Source organism: Lytechinus pictus, chromosome 7 (genome assembly GCF_037042905.1).
Source record: "Lytechinus pictus isolate F3 Inbred chromosome 7, Lp3.0, whole genome shotgun sequence".
Lineage (NCBI taxonomy): Eukaryota > Metazoa > Echinodermata > Echinoidea > Temnopleuroida > Toxopneustidae > Lytechinus > Lytechinus pictus.
The window spans coordinates 2,870,770-2,890,598 of record NC_087251.1 but is presented as its reverse complement, the minus strand read 5'-3'; the positions used below and the strand labels follow the sequence as shown (position 1 = coordinate 2,890,598).

The window sequence follows — 19,829 nt, the reverse complement described above, 5'->3', positions numbered from 1 at the left end:
AGACTGCTCACCCGAATGTATTTATCTTCAGCAGGAGATGTTGTTTTTGGCCTACCACTTCGTCTCCTGTTCCCATTAGACCCAGTGGCCTCTTTGCGTTTCAGGCTGTAGTGAGCCGCATGGATACTGATCTTGAGTTTCATGGCTATTTCTTGCACGGAGTAGCCTTCTTTCCTCAAAACTACAATTGACTGACGTGTTTCCAAACAAAGCTGTCTTGTCTTAGCCATTTTAATTTTGTGACTGACTTCTGACTAAGAAAACTGAATAGGCAAAATGAGTGAAGGTGCACTGGAATAAGTGTAAAAAACTTTGAATAACTTTTGAATTCATGAATTTCAAATTGCACTGATGTCTACTCCACTTCCATGTATTTTCTTTAAAGAAGGATTAGGCATTTGTCAAGTTCAGATGTTTTCCAGGATAAAGATGCAGATTTCCATAAATTAACTGTCTTATGAACAATACTGAGTAACAAATTCTGAGGACATCTGCTGAAACATTCACAAAATAATGGGAAGAATTTCAGAAAAGAACCCCAAACAGAACAATGTTAAAAGAAATAAGTATTTTTTAGAGAATGCCATCTTGACTGGTAGCCTGCCCTCTTTGGCAGCTGCACGTCCCTTAAGAGCTTTGAATTTGTTTGAATCAATGATAAAATGTACACTGGTGTGTAGCCTTCACTTTAAAATAAAAATACAGCTGTACTATGAGGCTTAACCTCAGTAAAGTTTACCAAAGTTCGAAAAACACACACTGAAGGCAGGTGTTCCCAAACTTTTGGAGGGGAGTGTATATATAGTATGATATCATGACCCATTAAGTAATTTTTTTTCTTAGCACCGTAGACTACCCCTTCCAGGCTGGCCGCTCTCTACTTCTCCATTTATTCGCCCACTTTATTTTCTCTTTTCAATTATTTTTTCACTTTTTCTTTCTTGCAATGCCCCCTACATGGGGCTTTTTTTTATTTTATTCTTTGTCATCTCCTCTCTCCACCCTTTTGTACATAATTTGTTCCCTTCTACCTTTGTCTTTAGCAGATATCAAAATCTCCTTTGTAAATTTACCCTCACCCACAAATGTTTTTATGTATTTTTTTTCTCAAGGTAGTTTTACCTACATGAACTAGTAAAAATATTCATGTACGATATTCTCTTTTGGGGTCTCTTTCTGTTTAAGGAATATTTTTATTTTTTTATGTTAAAATACATGTATCTTTAAAAACTCTAGTTTCATTTAAAGGACAAGTCCACCCCAACAATAAGTTGATTTAAATTAAAAAAAAGAAAAATCCAACAAGCACAACTGAAAATTTCATCAAAATCGGATGTAAAATAAAAAAGTTGACATTTTAAATTATTGCTTAATTTCATATAAACAGTTCTCATTATGCACATCCTGGTCAGTATGCAAATGAGGAGACAGATGACATCATCCATTCACTGTTTCTTTTGTATTTTAATCGAATTTTCTCCTCATTGTCAAGTGAAACAATGATTAATTCCTCCCTGAACATGTGGAATTAGCATTGTTTAATACTATTATAGTTCAGTCAAGTTGGTCCTTATTGTCAAATCAGTGAAAAAACGAAATATTGTGTAATTCAAACAATAAAAAACAAAGAAATAGTGAGTGAAGGACATTGACTGTCTCATTTGCATGTCACTGTTTTGTTAAAAATAAGCAGAAATTTTAAATGTCATAACTTTCTTATATTACATTTGATTTTTTTTTTTCAGCATTATGCTAGTTTGATTTTTCTATATTTATTCATAATATCTGGGGTGTGCTTGACCTTTAATTTTAAACTAATTTTCGAAAACACAGAAAAGAAATGAATGTATACATTATTGATCCTTGTTCAGTAATCTTTATTAATATTTTGGTATTATAATATATATATATGTATATACATACAGTACATGTACATACATATATATGCCTGTAAATATTTACAGTATGAATGTATTCATAGATTTCAAAATCATTTTTTTTATTATGCACGATTATTGAAAACATTCAACAAAGAGACAATGAAAAATTTGATCAAAATAGGATAATAAATAAATGATAAGAAATTTATCCTAAAGTAATGTAATCTATATCACTTGACTATCACCTATAAAGGCATTGATCAGAGCATAAGACAGACACAAGATATATAGAATATATCATGCATAATTTAATAGACCTTTCTTTTTTTTTAAATACATATAGAAAATAGTTGCATCAAATGTTAATTATACTGTATGGCTACAAATATAGAAATGCAATATTTTCTTGAACCCTTTTCCAATGTTTTGGGTTATTTCAAGAATACAAAGTGGCCTACTACCAAAACCAGTCCCTACAATACCAATGAAATATATGAAACAATGGATACCGGACCCGGGGGGGGCCACTTCCATTGACGAGTGGATACCATGCGCGACCACGGGGTCTTGAAAAGCACCCTTAACACGTATTTTCCATATTCTAAAAATGCACCCCTGAACAAGTATTGGCGTGTATAACCCTACCCTTAACAAGTATTGGAAACAAATACTATTGGAAAGTATTCCCAGAACTGAGCCCCTAAACAAGTACAGCGATGTATTTTCCATATTCTGAAAATGCACCCCTTAACAAGTATTGGAAACACAACGACACTCTTAGCAAGTATTCCCTGAAATGAACCCCTAAACAAGTACAGAGATATTTTATTGTTATGTCACGCGTCCATCGGTCGTCGGTTTTACCTTTAGACACCATTATTTTGGTTTAGTACGGCCCCACCTTCCACACCTCGCGCAAATCGGACTCTAAACACGCAGTGTTGGGGCAAAAAGGACATCCTTTATAAAACATTTTGATTTTTTTTTATCATCCCCGCATATTTGACCCTAAACACATATATTTTTCCGAGCGAAATAGATACCCTTTTTTCAATATTTTTGTGTTTTTGACACCCTTATCACGTTACGTACGTAACGTGCCCTATCTTGAAAAAGACATCCTTTTTACGTGTTTTTTTGGTCGCACATGGTATCCACTCGTCAATGTAAGTGGCCCCCCCGGGATACCGGAAAGGTGATAGAAAGCTAAATGTCTTGTGATGCTACACAATTTTTTCTAAAAGACATTATATAATGTAGTCAGAATAGATTTTGAACATAATCTATGTACTATAGAAATGCTTAAAATAGATATGTTGAACTAAAATCTTTAAAAACATTTTACATATAGTGTCATTTACACAAAAGATGCTTGCCTGATACCTATATGCTTTACAGATAAAAGTAAAATAATGAAAAACATGTTCATTCAAGAACATATTAGCATAAAGAGCAATATTGCTCATACGAAGCCTTAACTTAGCCATGGATTAGTACATATAAGTTGATTTAATGGTCATCTAATTGCATTTTTTCTTCATTTGAAAAACCATGTTAAGCATTTTTTTTTTCATTTTTACTGCAATCACATATCACAGCATGCACACTGGTGGATAATGCTTTGCAGTTATTGGACTTCACACATGCATTAAAAAGTGTGGGACCTTGTAATTTAAATTGTGTTCTTGCGTTATGACATTTTCCAAAATGTTAAGTACAGTGCATATTAATCAAGTTTTCTAGAAGAACAAGTCAATTCCACTTCTGATGATTTATTCATCATAATTCATCTGATTTAATGATTCCATTATTTTTTTGAGGGGGGGTTATTAAAAAAAAAATTTTGCTCCATAATCTAGATTTCAGTATTTTCAATTCTATTTTTTTTTAATAACTTGTTTACATTGAATGAACCTAAAATGGGAGGGGGGCATGTTAAATGCCATCTTGGATTCCAGTCTTTTGCAACAAATATTTTTTGGTTGACCAGTTCAGATTGTGTTTTAATTTGACTTAAAATCAAATATTAATTATGATTTAATGCTGTAGGATTGAAATAAACTTGTTAGATAATTAAGTTTGTTGGGTATGGCCCTAATGATGTGAAAGACAGAATTAATATAATTTAATCTCAGACATGAGGAAATGCCAATTCATAAAATCATATTTAAAACTACTTACAGTATCTACATCATTGTCTTATGGAACTTCAACAAATTTAGATCATATAAAGATAAACCAAATAAACATTCTTCTTCTTGGTACGTCATCACAACAATTTCTAAATCTTACCATAAACAATCAATAATTATAGTCAATGAGATTGCATATTGGTCCATATACTCTTCTCTGGAAGGTCTTAATGAATAACATATATTAAAAATGACTACAAGTCTTTCATGAAATAAACTTGGATTCTCAGACTGCAAATTACGCCTCTGCCATTACCAAATCAGGAATATATATTGCACACTTCTAAAATTTTCAAAAACTTTGATAATCTTTAATTAAATCACTCCCATATGATTTCGAGAAAAAAAAGGTTAAACTCTGATCTATCTATCGGATATATAATTAAATTTGACAAGCCATAACACACAGAACCTTTGACTCGGTGACCACCCCCCCAAAAAAAAAAAAAAAAAAAACTATCGGATCAATTCACTTGAAAAGGCCAACAAACATGAGCCAACTTTGAAATGATTCCATCCTACAGTTTTCTTGTCTATCGTGAGAGCAAGCTATTTTCATTTACTGTATATAATGACATTTGAACTTCATAACCCAATATCTGAAGAGATGATTGTCACTGCCATATAATTGATTGAGTAATATTTAAGTTGAAGGGATCTTCATTCATTGCAAGAATTAGCAGTCACTTTCATAAATACAATGACCTCTGTGTCCTTAATCTTAAACTCATGACTCTAAGGACCTGATTCACACTACAGTAAGTTTGAATTTGATCCATCAAACTGTTATAACTGTTCATGAGAACGGGATGAATGGACAGACGACCCAGCAACAAAGCATAAAAAAAGAGACTTACATTATTTGTAATGGCAATATTCACACTTTTGGATCAACAAGTAAAGCAATGAAAAGAACAAAAAAGAATATTAAAAAAATATACATTACATGTAGCAAATGAACTATGCCAAATGATTCCATTATATCTCAACACAACAAAAAGAGTAATTCTATAATAGTGAAACTTTTCAATGAAAAAATGTGAAGGTATGTGTTTCAATAAAAATAAAAAAAACTTTTAAGTAACAAGGGTCAACATATTCTGCATTTGGTTCATGTTTCACCACAATGCACTCCCTCACACCAATTTTTTTTAAACATTGTTATGACCAAAATTTAAAATCACCACCCTTTTTCAATTTGAAATCATTTATCAATGAAATTTATTCAAATTCAAATGTATATTCAAACATTTCCAACAGAAAACAGAAAAGGCATAATACATACTTGAATTACAGATACATGTATACATACATTGTAAACAACCCTTGGTAAATACGTACAATACATTGAAAAACACAAGTTTAGATACCTGGGCGAAAATGGAGGGTCTACTAAAAGCATTGCTTGTGTAATGTAGACCCAATCCCTGCCCAAAAGGAGCACAAAATTATAATTGGCTCATGAAAAAATATACAGAACAAAGACACTGTAATGCTGCTGGACATATAAAAAAGGGATACAAGTAGCAAAGGGTGTGATGACCATGTTGTAAAATGATAGAGTTATGACAATTGTTGCTTAATTCACAAAATGGTTTGATATGTATAATACAAGTGATATGTAAATGACATTACATACTATTTCAATTTGATTTTATTGTATGAAAATTATGTATTTGAATTCATAGATTTGAAACTTTAAACTGAACTATACTTGTCAACAACCTTTTAAAATGCATGAATGAACCAAATTTTAACCCTAAAATTAATTGGCTAGATTAGATATAAGGATGGTGGGGAGGGGGGGGGGGCTTTTCTGATCCATATATCTATTCTGCTATCCATGCATCCATGCCAAAATTTGGCATGCACACCTCACTTAAATTTTTTTTAAAATATCATTTTTCACATCTTATAGAAAGATTTTCCAACAAAAAATGTGGCTATACCAAAATCATCTTTAACATTTCTGTGTATTTATAGTTTTTCCTGATTTTGTAGTTTTCTATCTTTTGTTTTTCATTGCTTTTCCAGTGGAAATCATTACACATATTCAAAAAGTATATTTAATCCTTAATAAATCAAGCAGACAAATTAGAATGAAAATCACATTATCAACAATATCATCTTCCAGTGATTTTGTACATCCCCCCTGCCATTTTCTGCATATATATTTGCCTTAGTCACAAGGTAATGCAAAGCTATACCCATTATGTCACAAATTTGGTCTTAAAATTGCAGGAGACCTCAATATAGAAAAAAAAGTTATATTTGCTGACTGTAACCTTGTGCATTCTGGTAAAATATCAAGAGGGACTATCTTGCCCCCCCCCCCTCCAAGTCCTTTTCAGGTTAGTTCTGATTTATCCAAAGGATCTATGAATTATTGACAAGATGCAACCTCTTAATGACCTTATGACATTACCATCACCCCCCTTTCTGATACAACCAAGTTAGTTCAAAAGTGGCGCCTATGATAATAAATGAAAATAATCACTTCTTTAAAAAGTTCTTTTGTAAAAGTTACAAACCTATCACACTTTTGTGATACAGACAAAAAAGTTGTTATATCCATATGCTGTGTTCGAACATTCTTGACACCTTAATGGAATGTTCAATAAATAAGTGAGTTTGAATTATCATTTTAAGGATGTTCTGCAGTTCAAATGAAGTCAATGTCATTTTCACCATACTTTTCACAAATACTTTAGTCCATGTGAACCATTATAGCCAAGGTCATTTACCTTTTTCTTATAGACTTTGAATTTTTCCATAATTGGATAGCATGGGAAATGACGTACCCAAGAGATAGACCAATACTCATACTCATGATAGAATGGTAATATGAGCTTGAAGATACCAAGAAATAACCTCATTAAGACGGAGAAAACATCCATCCCATTAATTTTCTAATACAAAAATATCTCAAGATTCTTCAGTATTTGAAACTCTTTATGCAAGAGCTAAAATTAAATTTAACTATGTTTTACAAATACTATGAAAATTGGGGTAAAAGATCCATCGCATTGTCTCTATTTCAAAATTGACTTGAAATTCTGGGACATGATATATAATATTAGTAAATCCTTATGTACATGTACAAGCTTCATAGAAAAAGAAAAAAACCTTTGGAAATTACTGGTAAATTTTGTATTTTTTAACTTCTTACAATAAATGTAAAAAAAATCATGAATCAGGAAGTTCTTAAATTCGAGAAATCCCATATCTAAAATATAATGGGAAAATTTTACTCATTGATTGGATATTTACAACAGTAATAGTTGACCTATAATGATATCTTTAAAGTTAAGGCCTAAAATCTTTTCACATTACACATGATATTTGGCAACTTTTATGTTTAAGTTTCATTACATAAGAACCAATAAAATCATAATAATCACCCACAGATAAAGTTATTTATCTTCTTTAATGTTGACAATGCAGCCATACCATGTTTTTGCAAAACATACAAATTTTTCTGAGATTTGATTTATCTGTAGAACTCACTAGGGATGGCTATTACGCATCAAAAGTCAAAGCCACAATTTTTTGTGAAGAAATCTAGCAAGCATATATATCTGTTCATCCTCATATTCATAAAACAAAACAAGCAGGGAAACAAATAGTGTCTTAGAATTTTAAAGCCTTTCACTGTAGCTTTCCACATTGTACTGACTATTAATAATGATTGGGAGGATTAGAAATGAAAGAAGCCTGCATGATTTCTACAGGGAAGACATGACTTTGCCTATTGGTAACCTGCCTCAGCTAGAAGGATGTATAAGCATGTAGTGTGTGCTTGCATAAGCGCAGTTCCATTCCATGTAGTACTGTTGATACTTTGTTGTTTCAGGCTCATGCTAAATGATGGCGGTCTCCTGCATTCCATGTTCCACATATTTACAACTAAAAATACTAGAATCTTATTTCATAATCATAGCTCATTTCAGATACTAGGTAAATACTTTCAATTGTTGTTGTTTATGTTAGGAGTAGAGGTCAAGTTCATGCTCATGTTTTTTAATGAGATTTTGTCTTTGTGTTGCAATATTGATCAAATCAAAAATGCATTTATAATGACAAGTTTAGAATTGATTATCCATTTATGATTACCGACAAACCGTCCCTTTCTGAGAAATGCCAATTGTGAATACACCTGCTTGTGCTTAAAATCAGCAATAATTACATAGGATACAAATCATATTAGGATAAGAAAAGCCTGATTTTTACCTGATAGAAAACACAAACACATGCTATGACAACATTTAGCAACTCATTTTATGGGTTATCATTCTTATTATAAAATTAAAAACAATTAAGGGGGACTTTTTCACTCGATGAAATAGCATAGGTCAAAGTCAAATATGACTTTAATATATTTGTTCAACAATCTGCAGTGGCAATAAGGACAGCAAGTGAATAATAGATTATTCGCCCAGGATGAACACACATTAATTTAAATGTACATGATCACAGATATTGCCTTACACATAAGTAGTACAGTAATAGAAGAATAAGAGCAGTGGATGCAGGTCTGACAAAGCTTTGAACCAAGGTGCTAATTTCATACCACTGTGCCTCCCATTGTTACTTGCTGAGTCATTCCCTGGATAAGAGAAATAAGGAAAGAGGATGGGAGATTCAGGTAAAAACTGTTTAAATCAATATAATACATGTACTGTAATTTCAAAATCATCAAAGTCTGCACTAATTTTTGGAAATGTACATGTAAAGACAACATATTTCAAACAAATTTTATTCATTCATGTGAGATAAATAAAATATACATCTATCATGAGCACACATCAGCACTTGTACATGTACCTAATATTGTACATCTAATTTAACATTTACAATATATGGTATGAAATTCACCACTATATGACATAGTCAGGATCCAAACTTTGTGAAAATTAGTTTATTCATACATTTTAATAGCTGAATATAAGTATTTACAAGTCTTACATGTATATCATTACAAATTTTGAATTGCTGAAAGGGTCAGATCAGAGTTAATTTGCACTAATTCAGAGCTGCTTTTAGAACAGGCAGGAAATAACTGAAAGGTTTTCAGCATATAAATCTAGGACAAAATGGGCCAAAGGTCACTTGACGAGCATGTGTACAAAATCTTGCTTCTCACGCAGTTACATGAAAATGATTCACTTAATTGTGTGAACTGGAGAATGATGTCACATATTCATCGAAATGGTGCAGGAGTGTGCAATTACATGTACGGTACCTAGATAGTTGGCTCCCTTTCAGAAGAGAAAGGCAACTACAGTACAAAAGTTTTGACCCAACAAATAGTAGACCCACTGGGGGTGCCAAAAGTAATATTTTTTTTTAAATTCCCATAATGATCTCCAAGAATAGTGAACAATGTATTCCACTTATTAACATCCATTTGTATCGTTCGGTAATTTTTTTTTTTCTTTTGAAATTATTTCTCTCTGATATTTTCTTGTTGTCATTGTTTATATCATTGAAAATGAAATGAAAATTGAAATGAAAAACCGTGGTTAAAGAATTATTAAACTGAAAATAAATTTTCAAAAAGTGATACCATCATATCATAGCAAAATATTGGTAAAACATTTTAATGTGGACCTTCGCTTCTAATGCGCATAACCTTTGTAAGGAAAACTGAGGTTGCTTTAAATGTTGAAAATAAGTGATCTAGGACATCAAACATCCAAACTTTACCCTGTCCCATTTTTTCTTCAATCATTCACCATCCAATTTTTCTTCTTTTTCACAATTATATCTTTTTACTACTTAACTTAAGAACAGGCACAAAATAATAACATAATAACATGAAGCCATGAAGAGGTAAATAAAGCAAGCACTAACTGGTTTGAACTAGGCTCAGGCAATGACTGACTGACTGACAATGACGAAACATTCACCGTGACAATAACTCTCTTGAAGTACCACTCAGACCCTGTGGTGCAAGACGGAGGGGACAAAACGGATGGACAGGGGATGAAGAACAGAAAAAAAATATATAGGAATGGGGTGACAGGGATACATTTTATAAGAAATCAAGGAGGGGGATATTTGGAAGATAAAAAATCAAAGAGGGGGAAATTGAGATAGAGAATAGGGAAAGGATGAGAATGAACAAAAGGGTATAAATCAAACAATGATAATTATCAAAATGTAGTGGAATATTAGGAGAAATATTGCATGTGATACAGTATATGACCAAGGCAAATATTTAAGAAAGGAGGAAGGAAGGGAATGTTGATGAAGGATGATGAAAGTGATGGGTGGAATAGAGCAAGGAGATACATGTAAATAAAGGATAACATAGATGGGGTGGATAGATAAATACAAAGAATAGTGAAAAAAAATGGGGAGATGAAGTATACAAATAGAAAAAAATAGAGAAGAGGGAAATAGTGCATGAATGGAATGAAAGGTATGGGTGGAAGAAGTAATAAGAGGGAGGGGAGAGGGTTGGGGAATATAATAAGGGATAAATAAATGTAAAGGCACATGAAGCAAACAGAGAAATGAAGGGAATGAGGAAATAAGGGGAATAAAAAAACAGGGGTCGATAAGTGAATAGATGGGGTAGAGTGGGAAAAATTTTAAGTAATTAGGGAAAGTAAAGCATTAACAAGGGATTTTAAAATCGAGGAAGGGGATTATACAAAGAATGGCAATGCAGGGAATGGAGGAGCAACATGGAAACAGAATAGAAATATTATGAGAATGTACCATTATCTTTAGAGTAATGTTTAACAAAAAATACATGAGAGCCTGTATAGATCAATATTTGAGGTGCAAATGTGACTGCAGTACAAGAAAAAAATTAAAGATTAAGCTCATGATAAAAACTGACTGAAGTTTCAGAGTAAGGGAGTGAGAAGGAAAGGGTGAGGCTGGCATGCAATTCATCCCTACAAAATTACATTTTAAAACAACAGCTACATTTCAAATGATAAGTTCTCTTAAAATCTTCCGATAAAAGTTTTCCATGAAAAGTTTCATTTTGATAGATTTTGTAGCTCTGTAGGTACATTTGTTTGCCTATAAAATCTTTGCATGGGTGGATTTGGGAATCTCATTTTTCATTTACAAAAGGAGGGTTATTTCTTTCCATTTTGTTACCCCAGTCTCATCCTCCTTCTATATCATATGTTTTTGAGTATTTTACTGCACTTGTAATTGTTTGCATGTACTCTACTGAATATTTTAACTTGTATTAGAAACGCATTGATCCATGTTTGCAACTTTTGTCCTTGTTTTTTTTATAGAGTAATTTAATTCAACAAAAATTTTACATTAGATTCGAGCCAAAGGGAAATGAACAAAATGACAAAGACTATTTGTTTTGCTCACATAGTATGGCTCATACAATATTTGCTCTGGCAACAAACTGTTCCGATAGAAAATCTACATAAAATAAATGTACAACCTTACCAAATCCCAACCTTCACCTTACGTCTTCTTGCAGAGGAAAAAGGTCTGTTCACCAAACTTTTTTAGATAAGATTTGCCAACAGATATAAAAATGACTTTAAAAAAAATACTTACCACTTTCCCTGGCCTAGCCCATGTACTGACAAACCCTTCTTGACACGCTGTTACAAGACAGTCTTCTCTGAAGAGCAATGAAGTGAGTCTCTCATGTGCAACCTTTTTAGCCACAATTGGTTCTAATGTGAGAACTTCATCCAACCTTGGACATAGCTGAGTACCAATAGCTTTTGATGCTTCCTCAAAGATCCTCAGGTGCATCTTATTCAAATGTGAATGCACGCTACTCTTACTTGATACACTGTCCTTCTTGTTCTTCTCCTTGTGTTTGTCTGACAACGAAAGAGTAGAGAACTTTGAGTGGGTTCCATCAGGATGGTTAGAGCTGGCATTGCTTTTGTGTGAGATGTTATTGCAATGGGATGCAGACAGCTGAGTGTTGGTGCGAGTTCTTGCAGGGGGTTGGAACTGTTGGATCATGTCCTCTGTAAGTTCCCATAGGCACAACTGAGTATCTTGACCGATAGAGCCAAACCTGTATAGGTGTGGTGGAGGGAGGTCACTTGTACTGCGTATAGAGTTTCTTGAGTAGTTGCTGAATGAACGTTCCCTGTTATTACTCATGTCATTATTCTGAGAACCAAAGTCATCATCGCTACCAAAGTCTGTGCCATCCACATTCATCATCCCTGTCGTATAGTGATCAAAGGTCACTACACTGACCCAAGAACTATGACCCCTACCCCTCGCTATGACCCTTTGTTCAAAGAATGACCATACAGTAACAAGATCATCCTCTCCACCTACTACAATGTACTTTCCATCAGGACTCCAACAAACACATATCAAACCACCAAAGTAACTCTTCATCATCCCATGGAGTTCCATTGTGTCATAGTTGAACACTCGGAGGAAACCATCCTGTGAAACACATGCTAAATAATTAGCATCTGGAGAAAAGGCAAACTCATTGGCAGAACCCTCACCAACTGCCCATCTGTAGACGGGGTTCCTTGGCATTTTACTCTTACATGTGAAGACAGCATATCCTTCTCCCTGCTTTACAAGCTGGTAGTGAGGAGGTGTGTTCACTGGTACTACAGTCTCATTGTATACATACATAAATCCACTCTGATGTGATGCAATGAACATGTGCTCGGTTCCAGGAACCCACTTTAGGCACATTACTTTGCTTTTGTCGATCATTCTCTGAAAATGACAATGATTAAAAAAGAAACAAAAAGAAAATACAGGGAATTAGTTCTGAGGACTATGACGAGTATCAAAATCACATCAACCTTGACACGCCTAAACATGCAATATTTGTCTATATTTGGAGTCAGAATACCACAGGGATTTCTTTCATTATTTAGTCTGTTGCTTGTGTAGAATGTGTACTTATCAGTTTCATGGGTATCTTGCTCAGCAATTCACTTTAAAAGAATATATTTTGAAAAGGGAATATACATGTACCTCCTACATGTACATGTAAGTCTGATGACAAATACAAAGATAAGAGAAGCAATTTTGTCTCTTCATACAATAAAACAGAGAAAGAATGCATATTCCCTCTAAGTAGGGTTTATTCCCAACTACATGTACATTTATAGGCAGTCCTTTACGTTTATAATTTCGAGGAGCTCAATAAATCGCTCTCCTAATTTTTTGAGGAGCTCAATTGAGCTCCTCAGAATCGCTCTCCTTGAGGAGCTCAAATATATTTAATACAATGTATGATAAATTGTAGATTTTTCTTAACATCATATATGCAATAGCTGTGTAGCTATTAATTAATCTGTGGTGAAACTAGGCCTGGGTCAATACGTTTACAAAATATCGCGCTCCTGCTAAAAAAAAAAAAAAAAAAAAAAAACTGTACAAAAAATTTCTTAAATTTCACATTTTACATCTTTAAATCCATGAAATAGCCATCTAATTTCCATAATTCCTTGAAATTATTTTGATTTAGTTGAAAACTATCAGAAAAATGAAGAGTTTTCATCTCTTTCCCCGACTCTGATTTACACTCGGTAAATATTGTAGTCCCACATGTAGACTTCCATGGTGTTACCATGAAAGTCTACATATGGGACTACAATATTTACCGAGTTTAAAATCAAATCAGAGTCGGGAAACAGGTGAATATTCTTCATTTTTTTTCGGTAGTTTCCAACTAAATCAAAATAATTTCAAGAAATTATGGAAAACAGATGCCTATTTCGTGAATGTAAAGATGTAAAATGTGAAATTTCAGCCACTTTTTGTGAAGGTTTTTTTTTTTTTTTTTTTTTTAGGAGCGCGATATTTTGTTCTTATTTTTTTTTAAGCAGAGCGGTAGGAGCACCAGCGCGATCGCGCTCCTCAAAAATGAAGGTCTGTATAGGCCCTAACATTACATACTACAGGTACATGTAAGTAGTTAAAATGAATTCAAAGTATCATGCCCCAGCTGACAGATTGTTCTCTCTTTTAATTAAATAGGTACATACGGGCAAAATATAGATTAAGAAATTCAAGTTCTACAATCAGGTCACCAAAACTTACAAAAACAGCATTATAATGTTGGTCTGACATCTATTTCTGAACCTATTACATCAATGTTTAATGTCAAGTCTAAAACCTAAACATTGGTAATGTTAGAACACAAAACAAGAGAAGACTTGCCTCTTCATTGTATATCCTGCTAATATCTTTTCTGATGGGATCAATAAGTTGAACTTGGCCAGCTGAGAAGCCTACAATAACAGATACACCCTTAGCATTGGCAGTGAGCTGGTTGAAATCATGACATGTTGGTAGTGTCCCTCCCTTGTATGTCCTCTTATCTAATGGCTTGGTCAAATCAGCTGCCTGAAAATACAAATCATTATGTTTGGACAATGGTTAGATAAGATTTTTAAAGAAATTATTTGCTCCACTGACTGATGTACATACTATACAGACTGAATGCTTGCCTACATGAAAAACAAGCAAGATTACAAAATGAATATTCATCCATGCAAAAGTTTCCTTCAATTCATCTTCAGAAGGAGCATGTCCATCAATATTTCAATATTCATGACAAAATCTCAAATTCCATACAAATCTATTTTGCTATAAAAAAACAAAAACAAAACAGTGACACACAGTGTGCAATTTAAAGGGGAACCTAGCATTTGTACAAATTTTAATTTGTGAATACGAAGATAGAAACATAATACCGGTATTGATATTCAGAAAATCTGAAAAAAACATTCTTGCAGTAGTTACATACAATGTACATCACGGGCCGACTTGATACTGACAAACTTTTCATAATGAATAATTCTGATACGTTAATAGAATACATGAGTGGCATTGAACAATTCTCATGTACATGTACACAAGTAAGACTTGATGGATATATATGTTGAATTTGCCCTCTCTGCAGGTTTTTAAAGTTGTAATTCAGATTGCCCTTTTCAACATATTTTAAGTTTGAAGCCTTTTAGGCCTATGAGTTTATGTTGCTGTCTAAAATTTAAGTTTGTTCTCTGCAGCTATACTTACATCTAAATAATCAGAATCATAACTATCATCATAAATTTCATGCATTTTATGCTAGACGTCTCTAATAACCTCTGAATACTCATGCAAAATTTGCAGACATGGGGCAAGGTTGTGTTTTTCATACCGAAAATGACATGCCATACTTCATAAGATAACGATTTTGTAACGTGAAGATATGTTATAATGGCACCTTCAAACTCTTGACGAAATGCTGTAAATCATCAACTATTTTAAGATTGATATTTTATATAACGAATCTTCAAAACATGCTGGGCACTTCAATGGCATGGATGTGACTTATGTATTTTTGACGAAAAGGATAATAATCATACATCTATTTTTACACCTCAAAGTTTCTTTATAAAATGTATATTCTATGAATTCTACGACAAAGCTACATGTAAGACTTAGAGATTAATGTTCTATCTTTTTAAGAAGATGAAGGGAACGAATATTTGTAATCTGAATTACGTTTTAATGTCGGAATCAACCATGATGGGGCCTAGGCATTCAATATCAGAGCTTGGGTCACTGATTTCTTATCATTATTATTAAATGTTGATTCAATTTAGGAAGCAAGGATGATCGATCGCTTTGTGAGAATAATGAGAAAACGGTGGCACGGTGTCTGATCATGGATAGTTTGGATACCTCAATGGTCTCATGAAATTGATATGCACTCTGAATCAAAGTTGAATATCTGATGAAAGGTTGATGATTGATCACATAAATATCACCTCATAGACCTATATTTGGTTTTAATAAAGTTGTAATAGCAGTAAAATCAATTATTAATTTTGCATCATAGGTTCCCTGTACAGAGTGGAAGAATGACTTCAGTCTATGGAAGAGGTGTAGTTTAGCAAGACATTGTCCAGGGGAACCAACAAAACAGATTGAAGCTTTCAGTCTACTTGGAGAGTAAACTCGCATAATATTAATAATTTTCACTGTCCAATGCATTCTGGCTTCTTATGATTGATCAGGTTGTGATTATAAAAAAAATTTGTTTAAAAAAAACTTTTTTTTTTTTTCAAAACATTTATAAAAAAAAAATTTCAACAAATTATGCAATTTTCTGTAAATCAATTAAACTATACAGTATGATTTAAGCTCTTGAGGTTCTAAATACATATTTGGAGTACATGCAACTAAGTTAGAGATGACTACCGGTACAATTTTTTTAAAACTGAATTTCCAACAGAAAAGTTCATATTTCCCCAAAATCAATAAATAATGGAAATTGAATGCTTGAATAAAAAAGAACACTAAAGTAAGTTGACATTCTATAAGTTTATTCCTCATTCATGTACATGAAGTCCCTGGGTTTTTTAGTCTTGTCAATCCAGGGGGTGTTGCCAACATGAATTTGCACAATGGTAGAAAATTACTGAAAAAATTCTGACATGTATCAACATCAAGCTGACTGCAACACCAGGAATAATCACTAAAGCATCTGATGTGACTTCCTTTTGGCCTTGATAACAGTCTGCCATATGTCTTAGGAGGGAGTCATACAGTTGGTTGATGTGAGCTTGAATGGCATTAAAGACGGCCTCACAAGTGTTCCACAACTCCCCTAAATTCTTTGGCTTCATTTTACATGTGTTCTCCTTCAAATACTAAAATTTAATACGTGATTATAAATAATTAGTAGTACGCTCGCGTCCGTAACGATGGGGAAGTACAATAAGAAACAAGATGGCGGCGTAAACATCGGGCAAGTCTCTTCCGTCTTTTCACAATATTTTTTAATTTTTTTGATGAATTCTTGTTTTAAAAATAACAATGAGAGCGTAGAAATGTCGGGGGTGAAAGTTTCAGGTTTTGGCTTCCATTGTGTGGGTCTATGGGATACAAGGCCTGGCTTCATGAGAGTGACCTTACGTTAGTAAATTATTTTTACTCTCTAGAAGCCGCCTGGCTATATGGACAGGGATTCAAGACTCCATGATGAAGAAATATATGTCAAAATATTTTTAAAAAACATCATTATGGAGTCCTCAAGACTAGATGTTTCCAATGTCTAGCATTACAATAAACTTCCATTAAAAATAGGAGAACTCTACAAACTACATGTAGTACTAGTAGACTATCACCTTTCTTTTTCTGATTTCGATTTTTTGTTTGGGCATTTTTTTTCATCCAGCCTTTTTTAGCCGGCCATGTTGGCCTTGTTTACATCATAAACTCACATGCCTGGCTCTGGTGGGGACGAGTCAAATGTCAGAAATTATTTAAATCCCAGAAAACGAAAAGGTGGTTATTTCTTTTTAATTTTATAGATCTACCATAATGGCAAAAACTAGGCCTGCATGTTTAGTCTTGATTTTATATGCGCTTATCAGCCATGTACATGCTGGTTTTCTTATTTTATGGTAATCCAGAAAAAGTCTCCAATATTCTTGTCTAACATTTAAATAAGGCCTTGCTTCTGTGAATTCTGCCATTCGCGATCGCACTCGCTCGGATTCCCCTCATCCACTTACCTTCCGCACTCCCTTGTATGGATAAAAGTAAAGCTCTCGACCAACGTTGAAACATATCTTGTCATTACACACCCCAGTCTCATTGATACTGGTAAATGACACTTTTACGGGATGGCAGCACTGGACACTGTACGGTTGCCTGGTAGGTCTGGAATACTCAGACAAGGTCATGAGTTTATAAGTCCCCTCTCGAGTGGTGAATTGTGTTTTCACCTCGTCTTTTCCTCCTCCTTCAGCAGTCGCCATGTTTTTGGAAGCTGAACAGAATCCCGGATGTGAGCGGCGCACGGTGGCGCTGCACTGGCTATAATATGCACGGGCGGCGGCTAATTCAAGCAGTTTGGTCTTGGTCTACACGCCCCTCTCGGCAGAGACTCCGATCCTGGTTGGGGTTTATTAACCCCCTCCCCCAACCCATATAGCAGAATGACAACATCGGCATATATATCTCCGGGCCCATAAGGGGCCCATATTGAGAAAGAATCGCAAATTTGACATTGTGTTAATGCACAGAATTCCCCAACCCTCATTTTAGAGAAATTTTGCAATTAAGCAAGTTTTCTTTGGCTACACTCTTTCCCGAATTTTGAAGCTCTTGTCTTGTATATTCTTATGGGACTCTTATTAAGGTTCCTTAAAGAATCCAAAATTTTTCTTAATAGTCCTTTAGAACTATTTTCGGTTCTACAAGGTTCTTTATACAACGTTTGGATTTGTTATGGTGTGGAAAAAACAACAAATTTTGCAGGTCTTGATGATTACCCACGTGTCACGTTCTTATAAGTTTACACCATCAAGAACCAATTGGGACTGATCGACGGGTTTCTTATTATAATGGTATTAAAGGACTGTTAATAATTATTGTCTGCTTCTTTCAAGAACCTTAAAAGGTTTCAAATACGATAGGGGAGAGCGGGGCGAGTCCGCCCCTTTTTTCACGATCTTCTAGAATCGTAATTTCTTTAGCAGGAAGGTCGTGCTTTAGGATGTATAAAGGTCTATCTACCTAATTCCTAATATTATTTTAGGCGAGGACATGCATACGGTTTTGGCAAAAATGGGCCATATAAAGAATTTTTTTCGATGCAGGGCGAACCTGCCCCACCTTGGCCGGTTAGGCGGGGAGAGTTCGCCCACATACCGACATACTTGCATTCCGTGTCATGATTATAAGGATATTTTTTGTAGGCCTATGGGTCTATATGTAGATAAAAGTAGGGCGGACCTGCCCCGTCGCAAGACCCCGGGCAGCCGTTTTCTTTTCTCTTAATTGTTTTACGCAAAATGTACAACATATTTTGAAGTATTAAAGGCATATTTCAGTAAGCAGTTATCACACATTTCTAACAAAGAAATATCATAACTGCATTCATGAGTGTCTATTAAAAGATACAAGAAATTTGAAAAAATTATTTTTTACAAAATGGCCTCGAAATGGACGAGTCGCCGTAATTTTCTGGAATTCCAAGCAGATGACCTCTCGCCAAGGTATGTTGCTACCTTGGGCAGGTTAACATTACATCATCAACAAAACTACCAGTCACAACAAAGTGGAAAATCAAGTGGTGAGCAAACTTGCCCCGCTCTCCCAAAGAAAGGTTCTAAGTTCTAACCATAATATGATCACCACTAAGAGTGTACAGTATGAGTCTAACAGGAGGGGGCGGGATGGGGCCCCGGGAGGCAATTCTGGGAAAATGAGCAACGATAATAATTGGTATAAATTCTATTCCTATATATTATTTTAACGGACAGCACAATTTTACAAAAAAAATATTGAAAACATTTGCAAAAACTTTGTAGATCAGTAGGTCCTCTTCGGTAAACAGGGAGAGGACTTAGTGGCGACTAGTTTCTCGCATCACTTGGTATAAGTAGTTTCATTATACTAGTATAGGATGAGAAGGAAATTGACTGTTATGGTTTTCCTGAAGGATGATTTTTTTTAAAGCACACTTCAGATCTTCAGATCACTTGTAAATATCTTGATTTTGAAAAAAAAATATCAATTACTCTTTAAGTAAATGGTATTGTTTCCAACTCGGCCAATTAGGTTCAAACCTTTTTTTAAATTTATTTATGATATGTGAAAATTGTGATTATGTTGTGACTTGCCGCCAAACCAATTTCTGTTCAAGTTTAATACACTTAAGTTAAGAGGATCTCCGCCAATTTTTCAATGAAAGTAACCCTGCAAAAACTCATCTGCCACGTTTACTCAAGTAGTAAACAAACAGGGGCAGTGGAACGGT

The 19,829-nt window shown here is 34.1% G+C and overlaps 1 protein-coding gene across 2 annotated transcripts; it reads right to left on the bottom strand.

The window, feature by feature from the left end:
- Positions 1–5,978: 5,978 nt before the first annotated feature.
- LOC129265152 (WD repeat-containing protein 20-like) lies at positions 5,979–17,860 on the bottom strand. 2 transcript variants are annotated; one of them, XR_008584919.2, is made up of 5 exons: positions 17,578–17,860; positions 14,225–14,410; positions 11,618–12,769; positions 9,926–10,016; positions 5,979–8,678 (listed from the first exon to the last, which is right to left on the bottom strand). XR_008584919.2 is itself a non-coding variant. In XM_054903150.2 (4 exons), exons 1-4 carry the CDS (start codon positions 17,821–17,823, stop codon positions 8,637–8,639), a joined length of 1,626 nt encoding a protein of 541 aa, XP_054759125.1. In that variant the 5' UTR covers positions 17,824–17,860; the 3' UTR covers positions 7,507–8,636. The 2 variants fall into 2 exon arrangements, 1 of the variants encoding a protein (XP_054759125.1); XM_054903150.2 differs by lacking the exon at positions 9,926–10,016 and having other exon boundaries at positions 7,507–8,678.
- Positions 17,861–19,829: the final 1,969 nt, after the last annotated feature.

Bases quoted from the DNA above. Each gene is read 5' to 3' on its own strand.
- LOC129265152 (XM_054903150.2), bottom strand. From the start codon at position 17,823: ATGGCGACTGCTGAAGGAGGAGGAAAAGACGAGGTGAAAACACAATTC. The intron at 14,411-17,577 runs GTAAGTGGATGA...TTGTATTTTCAG, and splicing joins CATACAAGGGAGTGCGGAAG to GCAGCTGATTTGACCAAGCC. The intron at 8,679-11,617 runs GTAAGTATTTTT...TCTCTTATCCAG, and splicing joins GGGCTAGGCCAGGGAAAGTG to GGAATGACTCAGCAAGTAAC.